General features: G+C 34.2%; 1 protein-coding gene across 1 annotated transcript in view; it reads left to right on the top strand.

Moving 5' to 3' along the window:
- Positions 1-11,346, top strand: part of PTBP2 (polypyrimidine tract binding protein 2) — an 82,698-nt gene extending 71,352 nt beyond the window's left edge. Inside the window, exons 9-14 of the mRNA XM_047082845.1 lie at positions 444-583; positions 2,053-2,086; positions 2,504-2,596; positions 9,281-9,497; positions 9,598-9,675; positions 9,851-11,346. Of these exons, the coding sequence (XP_046938801.1) occupies positions 444-583; positions 2,053-2,086; positions 2,504-2,596; positions 9,281-9,497; positions 9,598-9,675; positions 9,851-9,983 (695 nt within the window). The 3' untranslated portion in view covers positions 9,984-11,346. The remainder of the gene's footprint in view (positions 1-443; positions 584-2,052; positions 2,087-2,503; positions 2,597-9,280; positions 9,498-9,597; positions 9,676-9,850) is intronic.
- Positions 11,347-13,451: the final 2,105 nt, after the last annotated feature.

Genomic DNA, 13,451 nt, shown 5'->3' with positions numbered 1-13,451 from the left:
TCAAGTATGAGTTTATGAAGATGATAGCACTTGTAGAAAAAAGTGTGAGTTACTGTTTTGTTGAAGATGATATTTATTTTAGATGTGGCTTCTTGCTATAAACCGTGGAAGTGAATTTTCCAAATCTCTGATTTAGAAATATTACATCCTTTATGCTTTGTTTGCTTTTTCATAGGAGATGGAATATGGTATATTTAATTTTTTAACATACAGGTATGTACCTTAGCCCTAATATTTAATGATTTCATTGAAACCAGTTAATTTTCTCTGATGCATTATCAGTAAACCATTTTTCTAAATGTTATAAAAATTAACTTTCAGGAACCATTTGGAATGGTCAGCCGTAAGCCATGCAGCCATCGTGCTTAAATTGGTTTTTGTAAACGACTTGTGTGTGTTTCGTAAAATATGCTTTATTTTAAAATTAGGGCTTCCTGTTGCAGCTGTTCCAGGAGCTCTGAGTCCTTTGGCTATTCCAAATGCTGCTGCAGCAGCTGCTGCAGCTGCTGCTGGCCGAGTGGGTATGCCTGGAGTCTCAGCTGGTGGCAATACAGTCCTGTTGGTTAGCAATTTAAATGAAGAGGTTAGTAAAATAATTTTGTAATGTTTATTCTTTAACTCCATTTCATTTGTGAAAGTTTCTCATGTTTATTTCATTTTGCACTTGCCTTTCTTTTTATGTACATTCATTAGTCAAAGTATTTTCTGTACGTTTCTATTTCTGAATAAAATCTATGTATTTGTTTAGGTAATATTTCCCTAGGCAGTCATATCTCTTTATATATATATATATATTTATTATTATTATATTATTATTATTTTAACCTAACTACCTATTTTTCCTAAGAAAAATATGGTGAAGTACTGTAGTATGGCTTTTTCTTTCTGTTGTTCTCAAAGGCAAATGTGATCTAATTTGCAGATTTAACTGTAAAACAATTTTGTTCTTTGCCTTTTCTAATTATTTGCTTGTTCATTTCATGCTTATGTGTCATTGCATTTTTTTAAATCTTATTTTATGTGAACTACTCTAATACATTTTTCTTTGAAGGTTCTTCCAAAGATCTTGACGAGGCACTCTTCCAGTCTTTCTTAGTAATTTTTTCTTTGCAGTTATTAGTCATTGTCTTCTAAAAATATTTTCCAACTTTATTCCCCCTCCCCCTTGTTAAATAAAATTTATTGCTGAGTTATTTTCTTTAGTTGTACATTTTATGTCTGGTATATTTTATTTTGATTGCTATGAAAGCTGGTATGAAATGTGGGAAGCTCAGTGTATCAGTTTACAATGTCTAATTTGAATATTTGTTTCATTTTTAATTGGCCTCTGTTAATACGAACATTAAGCTTATTTTATCATTTGATACTATTGTCATTCACAGTTCTGCATGCTAAAATGTTTGAATCAGAGTGCCTTTGTTTTTCTTTTAAGAATTTTGCCTGCATTTCATAACCAGCCATGCTTATGCAGTTAAAGTTCAAAGTTTAAAATTCCTGTGCATGCTTTCCTTCCCTATGTTGAGATGAAATGCTGTAATTTACTCTTTGATATAGATGTACTTTACCCATATTTGTCTTGGATGACTACATTTTACTCAGTTTTTCTTGTACAGTACATAAACCAACCATTTTCTGACCAAATTCCTGCATTTCCTATGTACTGACCTATATTTTATTTTTTTTTTGTTCCCCAATTCCTTATTTTTTTCTTCTGCATTGCTGTTTCCCTTCCCCATTTCATCCTTTTCCTTGTGTGTTCACCTTCCCTTTCCTTGTCTTTTCCCAAATGCCCATTCCCTTCCCTGTCTTATCCTTTATTTTCCTTGTCCTTGTCTTCATTCCCTGTCTCCATTCCCTATGTTCATGCTTCTGTGCTTGAACAAATGTTCCTCGGACCAACTTGCCCCAATTAACCGCCTTGAACCATGATCCATGACCACCTCACCATTCTGCGGGAACCACCCTTCGTTATGGATGATCTGTTCATCTCCGCTCTTCCTCGACTCTTCTCTCTTCTTGTCTTACGCTGCTTGCTCTTCTCTCCTTCTAAAGATGGTTACGCCCCAAAGTCTGTTTACCCTCTTCGGTATGTTATTGTTAGCACTATACTTTTATTATTGATTTGATTTTTGTTTCACCTTAATTCTTATTTGTAGCTAGCACTTTGGCTTAAAGTTGAATAGTAAATCTTTTGCTATTTTTCTTTGCTATTTAAAACTCTCCATAGACACAAAATTTGTTTTAATGCATGCTGATTTATTTTGCATGGTCTTTAATTTAATATCATTCACATAGCTTTGAGGGTTTATCAAAAATTATTCTTTTCAAAATTCACTGTTCAAAATCTTGATCTTCTTTATTCATTTGTGAGAATGATGAGTTTGAATGAGTGATCATGTTGATGTCTGAATGTTTCATTAATATGTCAGAAAGATAATCTTCAGCTGACTTGCATGTAACATTAATTCCATTTTTGGATTACCTCTCTGTGGCTCCAAAAAAGGTGTTTATGGAGATGTGCAGCGTGTGAAGATTTTGTACAATAAGAAAGACAGTGCTCTGATACAGATGGCTGATGGAAACCAATCACAGCTTGGTAAGGTTAAACAGTTATCCATACGTCTATAAATCTGAATCTGTTAATAAAATCAAACCCCTTTATGGCAGTAAGAACCTTTATTTACTCATTCATTCATTCATTTATTTATTATTTTGGATAGCCAAGGCTCAAAATGGCACGTTAATTTTCGTATTTTAATGCATGATGAATATGTTTGTGGTTTTCTGCTGTTCTCTTACCATTCCTCAAGTACAATCCAGTGGAAAAAGGTTTAGGCTCCAGAATTGCAATAATAATTTCACATAAGAATTATGACATTTGTATTAAAGATCCCTAGTGTTTTTCATTCCTACTTACTCCGTGTGATAGAAGTTAACTACTATGCTAAATATAGTCCATGGAGTCCTGATTAATGTGGTGTTATCTTAATTCTCCTAGATTTTTGTAAACTTAATAGAAAGAGTCACATGGAAAACGTATTTTAGGGGTACTGGGTTTTTACAAAATGAAAACCTTGTGCCACATACAATACACCATTGTTAATCCCTTTTGGAATCTTAAAATGTACTGTAGTCAAATTACACTTACATTCTTAACTTAGGTAAGTATTTTAATTAATACATCATTTGCCTTCATACACAAAGTCAGATCACAAATCTGGAATACAACTACACATTCAGTGTGATAAGACTGTAAATATCAGTATGATCTTTAGCTTGTAATTCTGTTCATTGACATTCGGTGCCTCAGGTTGGTTGTTTTCACGTTGTTAATTTAGAAATTTGTCACTTATGACGTAATGACTAGTGTATTTTTGCTCTTATGCCCAGTGAACGTTATAAACTTGAACATGACATATGGACCTTTTGGCATTTGGTATCAGATAGAAGTAAATTTGAATTTTATTATTTCTTACCAGCTTTCATGGTAGCTCAGACAACGTATAAAACTAGACCTCTGGCTCTCTGCTTTTTCAAATGGAGATACCCGTCTTTAATGAAAGATCTGTAAAAAAGTGCTAATCATGTTCTGGGTGTCCTCATAAATCTTTTTTTCTCCCTCTGCTGTGTATACTTCTGTACTCTGGTAAGGGTAGTCATGGGCATTGCTTTTATGTACATTGTAAGTAGCATTTAAAAAAATATTTCTCAAATGTTTCATTTTTTTCTCATCACTGTGTGAGCTGTGGATGACATTACCCTCATGTAAAGGATTTACAGTTATCATGGTTAAGAAGTACCTCAGGTAGAATTTAATCAAATTCTTCTGGATATTATATATATATATATATATATATATATATATATATATATATAAAATGACTATTTTAAATAAGTGGCATTTTAGTTTTTACTATACTTACATCAATTTGTGCTGCTAAAACAATACCACAGAGTGGCTTAAACAACAGAAATTTTTTTTCTCAGGTGCCAGTAGATTGAGTTTCTGATAAGGGCTTTCTTCCTGGCTTGCAAATGGCCACCTTCTCTGCATCTCCTCACATAACCTTTCCTCTGAGCTCTCTGGGTTTCTCTTCCTCTTCTTCTAAGGACACTGGTCTTACTGGATGAGGGCCTCATCCTTGTGACCTTATTTAACCTTCACTATCTCCTTAGAGCTTCAATATATGAATTTTGGGAGAATACAGCTCAGTGCGTAACAGTACTTACACTTTACTAGAGCCTTGACTGTCTAATAGCATGATTTGTAGTTTTTAAACCATATGTAATAGCAAATAATTTATTTTTTCTCATTGCTTTTAGGGTAGATTTTGAAGTATATGACCAGAAAAATATGTATTCACACCATTAATGCCTTTAAAATACACACCCACATACTCAAATCCCACAGAAAACTAAGGTGTGCTATTGAAAAAAATTAGTGAGAATTTAAAAAATTTAGTATGCTTTGTTTTGGGGCCCTGTTCTCCCTTTGGTTTTCATAGGACTCTATTTGGAAACACTCATTGTTTTATGGTATAGGCACATATATTTTTTTTTTAATTTTTTTTTTAACATTTATTTATTTTTGAGACAGAGAGACAGAGCATGAGCAGGGGAGGGTCAGAGAGAGAGGGAGACACAGAATCTGAAACAGGTTCCAGACTCTGAGCTGTCAGCCCAGAGCCCGATGCGGGGCTCGAACTCAGGGACTGCAAGATCATGACCTGAGCCGAAGTCGGGCACCCAACTGACTGAGCCACCCAGGCGCCCCTAGGCAGATATTTTTATGTTTAGGAAGTAGTATGGGGGAAATAAAGAACATTAAGAGATAGTAGTGTTTAAATGTGAACGAGATTGCTGCAAATCTCAGAGGCCATGCTAAATCATTTTAGACCAGAGTTTTAAAATTTGCAAACTTTAAGGTGTTTCTTTAATAATCTTTCTACCATGGCTTATTTAATTTAGCGTTTTCTTAAATTGTTGTTTTAAGAGTAACGTGTTATCCTAAATGAACTTTAACAGAATTTTAACAAAATACCAAAGAGTATTTTTATATAACTGCCATCTCAAAAGTAAACTTATTTAGTTCTTTATAACAGACCTTTAGCCACTATATTACATCTGTCAAAGTGTGCTGTAAAGTGCGTGGAAATCCTGTAACTCTAGTGTTAATGATATTTGAGCAATTTTTAAGTGTATGTCTATATTGGCTTTCACAGAGGAACTGTCTTGCATAGTGAAGAACTCTAAGTCACACTTAGAGGTATTGCTGAGATTTCAAGAGATTCCCCCCATCCAGTGGAGGGAAATAGCAAATGGTATGGAGTATAATGGGGGAAAATATAAATTTTAAAATTATGATAGAATCTAAGTCCCTATACATCAATAATAACAACAACAGCAAATGTAAAGTAGTAAATGCATCAGTCAAAAGACAGGTCATCAGATCTGATTTTTAAAAAGTCTTTACAAGAAGCATATAAAGCACAAGAATGTGGAAAGATTGAAAGTAAAGGGATATAGAAAAGATAGATTAATTTAGATCACCAGGAAAACAAAACAGTTTTATGTGGGTGTGCCCCTAATGAAATATCCTCAAAATATGTAAATCATAAATGAATAGAACTGGAGGAAGAATTGTCAACACACCTTTCTGAATTATTTCAGGCATACAAAATGATGATCAACAAGGATACAAATGGTACAACACAAATGACACATGTATAGAATTATACATGTAACACATTCTTTTTAAGTACATAGGGAACATTTACTAAAGCAGCCCTCCATAAGGCAAAGAGGAAGTATCATGTAGACCATATTCATTGTTGCACAGTCAAGTTAGAGCTAATAACAAAAAGATACACTTATATTTCCCAGTATTTCAGGGATCAAAGAAGTTACTTTAATAAGAATTTAGAGGGGCGCCTGGGTGGCGCAGTCGGTTAAGCGTCCGACTTCAGCCAGGTCACGATCTCGCGGTCTTGGGAGTTCGAGCCCCGCGTCGGGCTCTGGGCTGATGGCTCGGAGCCTGGAGCCCGTTTCCGATTCTGTGTCTTCCTCTCTCTCTGCCCCTCCCCCGTTCATGCTCTGTCTCTCTCTGTCCCAAAAATAAATAAACGTTGAATAAGAATTTAGAATACTTAAAACTAAAATAATGAAACTACTATACTAAAATTAGGTATGTGTAGTATAGTGAAAGCAGTGTTGTGACAGGAGGTTAACTTTAAGAATGATGGTGTAAACCCAAGGAAAGAAGAAGATAAAGACCAGACTAGAAATCACTGGTATAGAAGACAGTTGAGAGAAAGAAAGAAAAGCTAGAAGCTGGGTTTTTGAATAGATTAATAAAATAGACAAGTAGATGTTAAGATTCATTTTTTGGAATAACGAGAGAGGCAACACACCTAAGTTTTTTGAATTATAAAGGGTATAATTGTTGACATAGCTCCATTTCCACATATAAACTTGTCCTGTGGCTATATATAACTTTTTTTTTTTTTTCCAACGTTTATTTATTTTTGGGACAGAGAGAGACAGAGCATGAACGGGGGAGGGGCAGAGAGAGAGGGAGACACAGAATCGGAAACAGTATATATATATATATAACTTTTTTTTAACCATCTTAACTTCTGATTGTTCATTAATATCTTCTTCAGAGATTAAGAGAAAAGTAGAAAATTATACTCAACCCAAAGTGCCATTTCCACTGTGCGACATTGGCTTTTTTGTCTTTTATCGTTCATTGATTGTTTTGTCCATTTGTGCCATATTTCTTGTAACAGGCTTCAAGATATCAGAGTCCCAATATTTAAGCTTGATTCATCTTAAATTAGTAATTCAAGTACTCTTCTGCTTTTTGCTTAATCATTATGTATGCCTTAGTATTTGACAAGGTTTTCTTTTCTTTTCTTTTCTTTTTTTTTTTTTTTGAATACTTAAAAACCCTGATATTCTACCCCTCAACTTCGGCCCTCATCCACTTCATATTCTTTTGTCAGGTCAACTGACTCGACATATTTCTCATTATCTGACTACTTCTAGAGATAGCTTTTTGGTTATTTTGCTTTATTTTAATCCCATTAGTCTATTATCCATCTCCTCTTGATGCAGGTGCTATTCCTAGGACTTTTTATTGTTTTCTTATATCTGCTCTTCAGTATCTCAAAGCTCATGATTTTTCGTCTTTTCATGATTTTTCGAAGATGAACAAAGATAGCTTTCTTATAACAACCTTAGTCTACTTCTTTATACCACTTCATTCCCAGATTCATTCCTTATAACCCATGCCTTCTATGATGTAGTAGCACTTTTTCATAAGCAAAGTACTGTTCACTTAAAACAATAGAATTCTAGAACTTTGAAAATATTTTATAAATCAAATAAGTTTTATAAAAGGAGTTTGTGTACCATCTCTGAATAATGCAGTTTATTTTGTAAGTGAAAATTTAGAAGTATATGTGAAATGCAGTAAAACAAGTGAGAAAGAATTCAGGCCTGAGATTTTTTTTTTTTCTGTTGGCCTCAGTTGCAAATCTAAAGAAAATTACAAATACATAACACTACAGTAAAATAATTGGGAAGAGTTAAACTTGTTTTTACAAATTAGGGAAGCTGTAAGTGAAATAAGAATTTACTTTTGAATCTTTTCTGAATGGTACCTTAACACTTCTACAGCATTTTCCTTTTCAGAACTGTTTTATATTTAACTGGTTTAACTGGTTTATATTCTATGTGAGTAAGTAGGAAAAGATGCTTGGATTTAATAAATTGGGCATATCTCTGGTGTCAGACTGTGTACGTACTGTTGTGAGTAGGATTTTGTCCTCATTTCCCTTTTCTTCCACCTTGCCTTTATCTCTTTGCTGTTAATACACAAACTTGGAATAGTCAAATCAGACCTTCAGTTTAAAGTATATGACTTATAAAATGGTCGTAAGTTGTTGTGGCTAGTGAGTAAAACATAAAACATGTAACTTATCTGTAACCTCAGACCAGTTCGCTTAGTTTAAAAATAACCCAACTGCTACCGCAGAAAGTAGGCATGTAATAATGTTCTGTGTTAGGCACTGTGCTGTGTGCTGGGATAGAGACCGGGGTTCCTACCTTCATGTCCTTTGCAGTCGTAAGGAGGAGTAGTTAGATAATTAAAATAAATTGTGATGAATTTAAGAAGAAGAAAAGAGTGCTGCATGGGGAGTATGAACCTTTCCAGAGAAGAACAGTGAGAAAGACTAGGAGGGATAATGACCAGATGAAAAATTACTGTAGCTAGAACAGCATGCACACAGGGCTAAAAGGTAAGAAAAATTGGCACTTCAAGGAAGATAGGGTTTTGTAAAGTTCAAAGAGTACAGTACTAAAATACTGTAAGTTCCATGAGGGGTGAGATGGTTCTTGTCTTACCACTTGATTCTCAGCACTAACAAAGTAATTGGTTTTGTATATCATCAGTAAATATGTTCAGAGACGCTGGGGAGATCAGGATATAGTCCAAATTCATTTCTTCAACATGGCTTTATACCTTTCCTAGTCTGACCCTAAGGATTTTAAGCAGGTAATAACATGAGATTTGCAATTTATAGAGGTCATCCAGCTGCTCTGTGTAATAGGATGCATTTGAAGAAAGTAGGGAAAAATCCCAACAGGAAGACAAATTGGGAGACAGAGTTAGCAGATCAAAAAATTGTGACCGTGAAAAGTAGAGAATTGAGAGATAATTAGGAAGAAAAGATTATTGTGGGACTTGGCAGTTAGGTTATGGGGCAGGAGAGAGAAGTTGTTACAGATGAGTACTAAGTTTCTTTCTGTGGCATCTAAGTATATGATTTATCAGGATTGACAAGGAAGAGAAGATTCATAATGAGGATTTGCATTCTGTGAAAGAGGCTGGCTTTTTTGCCAAAATGGTCTAGGGCAAATAAATTTAAATCATCTTGTCAACAGTGACTGTTGAAAACTCAAGATTTATTTAAAAATCATGGGGCGCCTAGGTGGCTCAGTAGGTTAAGTGTCCAAGTCTTGGTTTTGATTCAGGTTGTGATCTCACGGTTCGTGAGTCCCAGCCCCTCACTGTCAGCATGGAGCCAGCCTCTCTTTGCCCCTCACCCTTTCATGTTCTCTCTCAACATAAATAAGCTTAACCAAAAAAAAAAAAAAAAAAGATTTATTTAAAAATCATGGAATTCAGTTATTTCAGCTATTCCAAAAGAATTCTTTTTGTTTTGAACTTTGTTAATATTGTTTTTTAATAGGCATTTTTTTTTTCTTTTTATAGCCATGAACCATCTTAATGGACAGAAAATGTATGGCAAAATTATTCGTGTTACTCTGTCTAAACATCAGACTGTACAACTACCTCGAGAGGGACTTGATGATCAAGGGCTAACAAAGGATTTTGGTAATTCCCCATTGCATCGTTTTAAGAAACCTGGATCCAAAAATTTTCAGAACATTTTTCCTCCTTCTGCAACCCTACACCTATCCAATATCCCGTAAGTATTACAGCTGGAGATTTTTAAATGGGTATACATTTTAGAAATAAAATTCGAAAATTATTATTAATCTTTACTTTTTTCCATCCAATTTTCCTAGTCCTTCAGTAGCAGAAGAGGATCTACGAACACTGTTTGCTAACACTGGGGGCACTGTGAAAGCATTTAAGTTTTTTCAGTAAGCAAGCTTTCTTATCTTTAAATTAGTGACTTGATAGAAGTTAAAAATTTTCTTCAAGTAGTTTTTATTCTTTTTGTTTATGGAAATTTTTGATTCTGTAGTGGGCAAAAATTCAAGTATTTAAGCCCTTCCTAATTTTTATGAAGTATCTAATTTTATAATTTTGTTTCAGAAGAGATCACAAAATGGCTCTTCTTCAGATGGCAACAGTGGAAGAAGCTATCCAGGCCTTGATTGATCTTCATAATTATAACCTTGGTGAAAACCATCATCTGAGAGTGTCTTTCTCCAAGTCAACAATTTAAAAAGGGGGAGGTGAAGATGGAGGGTGTATCACATTGTTTGGTGTCATCACCTATTGACTGTTCAGAAAAGTGGGGACCAGAGTTTGATTTTTTTTTTTTGTTTCCTTTTTTTTTTTCATGCTGTTATCATTCCTTGGTTATAAAATGAAATGGCATACATAAAGGCAGAGTGTTAACTGCTATATTTCATCTGTTCTATAGGGAAGCCATTATTTTTGTCTGTTTAAATTTTTAGTTTAATTATACTTTCGTTTTTCAACTTAGTTGACATACGTGCCTTAAAAAGGAAAACTAGTGTTGCTATTGTGCATTTACTAGGAAAAAGGAATTGGTTGTCTAGGGCACATTGTTATATGGGAATTACCATATGTTTAGGCAGGGGTGTGTAAAAAGGTTAAGTTTTTGTTTCTCCTGCTTGGAACTTATTTTGAATTATTGGCTTGTCACATTTCTTTCTATTTACTCAAATAAGATACATGATACTGAGAGAATTAAAGCAGCATTTTTTAGTTTTTACTACCTTAGGCTTTATTGCTTTAAAAAAACATTGGCCTTTTGTATCTCACAATTCTGGTCTAGATTCAGTTATGAATGTAGGCATTAGTTAAAATTAACAAGATGCAGAGTATTAATTTCTTAAGACAACAAAGTGATTTCTGTAAGTTTGAGCCCTATGTGGAAAGCATTGTGGAATCTTAACCTTTTTGTACACACTCTTGTGGGACGTATCATATAAATGTCAGCACTAAGTAATGTCTTGTTTGTGGCTGAATATTTTTCGTAGATGTTTTTGAAGTTGACATGACTTACGTGCATTTAAATATATATTGCCATCCTTAGTTTGTAATTAAGATTTGGAATATGGTTGTGGATTTCTGAGCATGTGCAGACTGGTCTAGCTAGTTCAGGAACTGGTGCATGTATTTTTCAAAGATAAAGAAAGTGTACTGCGAAAATTTGCAGGAAGATTAATTTTGTGGCAGTTTTCTAAAACTGACAACCAGGTGGGACCAAAGTTTATGTGCCTTTAGTCTTAATTTACCTTGCATTGTAATATTCAGTTTTAATAAATCTTCAAAATATTTTGTATTTAGGAATAGATCTGACTTTAATAAAAACATGGCTCAGAATCTACAGGTCAAATTAATTTGAACAGTTCTTGTCAATCTGAATTGTTGATTCTGTTTAAATGACCAATACTTTTTGAAATTGATGTACTTAGTTTCAAGATTCATAGATTCTGTTATCTATGTAGACAGAATGGTCATGTATATTTTCTATTAGTTGAGTTTTTACATCTTTAGAAATGTAAAATTCAGTATAGTTTGAAAGCGGCACAATTAAAAATTAATTTTCTAACAAAGTTGGGAGGTTTGATGGTTGTTTAATTTCCTTTTGTGTGTACTCTGCTTACCTCTGTAGCATGCTCAATAAACACTTCTGTAGCTCTGTATTCACCTTTTCTGTCTTTCTCTGCTGCCTTTTCTCTCTCCTCTTCTTTGTTTTCACTCCACTGTGCTTCTGAATTCATGTTTATTCTCTGCCAGGGTGGGAAAGGAGTAATAATATTACAATTCTATGGCTTTATACCATAAATAAATCTAGATGCTGTGAAAATATACCAGCTGTTTTTTTTTTTTTTTAATTTAAAAGATAGTAACTGCTTTTCAGGAGGACACATATTAAACATTTCCCACCCTGTTATAATCTGCTTTAAAGACATAACTTTTATTATTGTATCTTGTTAATTCTCTCTATCTCTTTTGTTGTTGTTGTTTTTTTTCCAGTAGATTTATGCACTACTAGACCTTTTGGATTTGCCATGCTCTCTCGCTGCAGTTTCATCTCTCATCTTTTGTGTCTGCTAAAGATTTCCTACTAATTTTAGATTACCTTGTGAGATTTTAACAAAAGGTACTAGATATTGTTGGGAAAAACAGTAACATATAGTCTACTTTTGCCCGGTTATTTAAAAACTTCAGGGTAATTTGTGATGTTACAATTTTCACTTTTTAAAGGAGTCCAGTTAGGGTGCTATTTGTATTACCCAGCATATTTTTGGCCACTTTTAAAAAGTAGGTATGTTGGTGTCAGGTAACTTTGGAGTTATACATGTTGCATAGATTTGTTTTGTTATCAAGTAACTGAGAATTAATGCAAAACTCCTACTTTAGGAGAATAAACAACAATTGGAGTAGGAGGTAACTTTAAATGTGCTATATTAATACAACAATTCACTCCTCTCCAAGAAATAAGAATACAGTAAATAAAAATAATTGTTACATGTGAGTCAGCAACATTGAGGTTATTTAGAAGCTAGATGATCTCCTTCGTGTCTTTTCTTCCTAAAGTAGGATTGTGTTACCAAAGCACTCTGAGCAACAGATGTGCCTAAAGTGTATAAAAAACCCAACACCATGGTTAATGAATCGTAATTGAACAAAGTTTCTCTGAACTTTTTCTCAGAAATATTGGGTGGTGGTCGAAACAGCTGATATTAAGTACTTGCCACGTTTCAAGTAGTTTTCTGTGGTTTGAGAAGAGAAGTTTGAGTTGGAAGAAGAAAGAGAAGTCCTGAAATGCACGTAGGAACTGGGTTGCTCCAGTTGCCGAGCTGGGGGAGTTCACAATACCTCTGATCAGGCATGACTAGCAACCAAGGTTCTTCCCACCCAGGGAGTGGCAGATTCTTCAGTCTCTTAAGAGTACACTGTGATCCATGCTTCCTTCCAAAGCACCAAGTCCGTGAAGTGGTAATTTTGACATTCTAGAATATTTAAAATTTGGTACATTAAATTAACCCCAGTCATCGTCATCACTAGTAGTACCACTATATGCTGCAGTCTTTTACAGCGAACTGGCTAACAGGGAAGTGTTCTTAAGACTTAGCTGCTTGTTAATATAGAGGCCTTACCTTGAAGATTTAGGAAGAGAATTTTTTTCTGTAACTGAGCTAGAAAAACTTGGTTTTGACATTAATATTTATTTGGAAATGGGTTTCAAAGGAATGGATTCATATGTATATCTAATGTTATATTTAACGATAGAAATGGAATTTAGCATTTGAAAGTCGCTAAGAATAGTTTGACTTAACCAGGAAGGGTAACAAATCATTCTATTAGTTACGTTAGGAATATATTAACTGATGCTTTTTTGAGGCAGTTTAAGATTTAAGGTTAGCCTAATCAAATTATAATAAACTGAATTTGTTCCTGTAGTTCTATTTGGATCACCATATAGTTTCTAGAGGGACAAGTTACTTTCTAAGCCTCAGTAGCCTTTATAAAGTGGAGACTGTAATTCTGCTCTGCCCACCTCACCAGGGTTATTGTGAAGTTCAAACAAAAGCAGAAATACTGTGTAATTGGTAAACTGCTTATATAGGAGAAAATGTAACACCACCAGAGTTTTAGGACTGCCAGATTTGCCAGTAGTAAACTTTATCCACAATAAATCTTACCCTACTGC

Source organism: Lynx rufus, unplaced genomic scaffold (genome assembly GCF_022079265.1).
Source record: "Lynx rufus isolate CCGP_SWC_20201006 ecotype Redwood Valley unplaced genomic scaffold, mLynRuf1.p SCAF_2, whole genome shotgun sequence".
Taxonomy (NCBI): Eukaryota; Metazoa; Chordata; class Mammalia; order Carnivora; family Felidae; genus Lynx; species Lynx rufus.
This window is presented reverse-complemented; position numbering and strand designations above follow the sequence as displayed.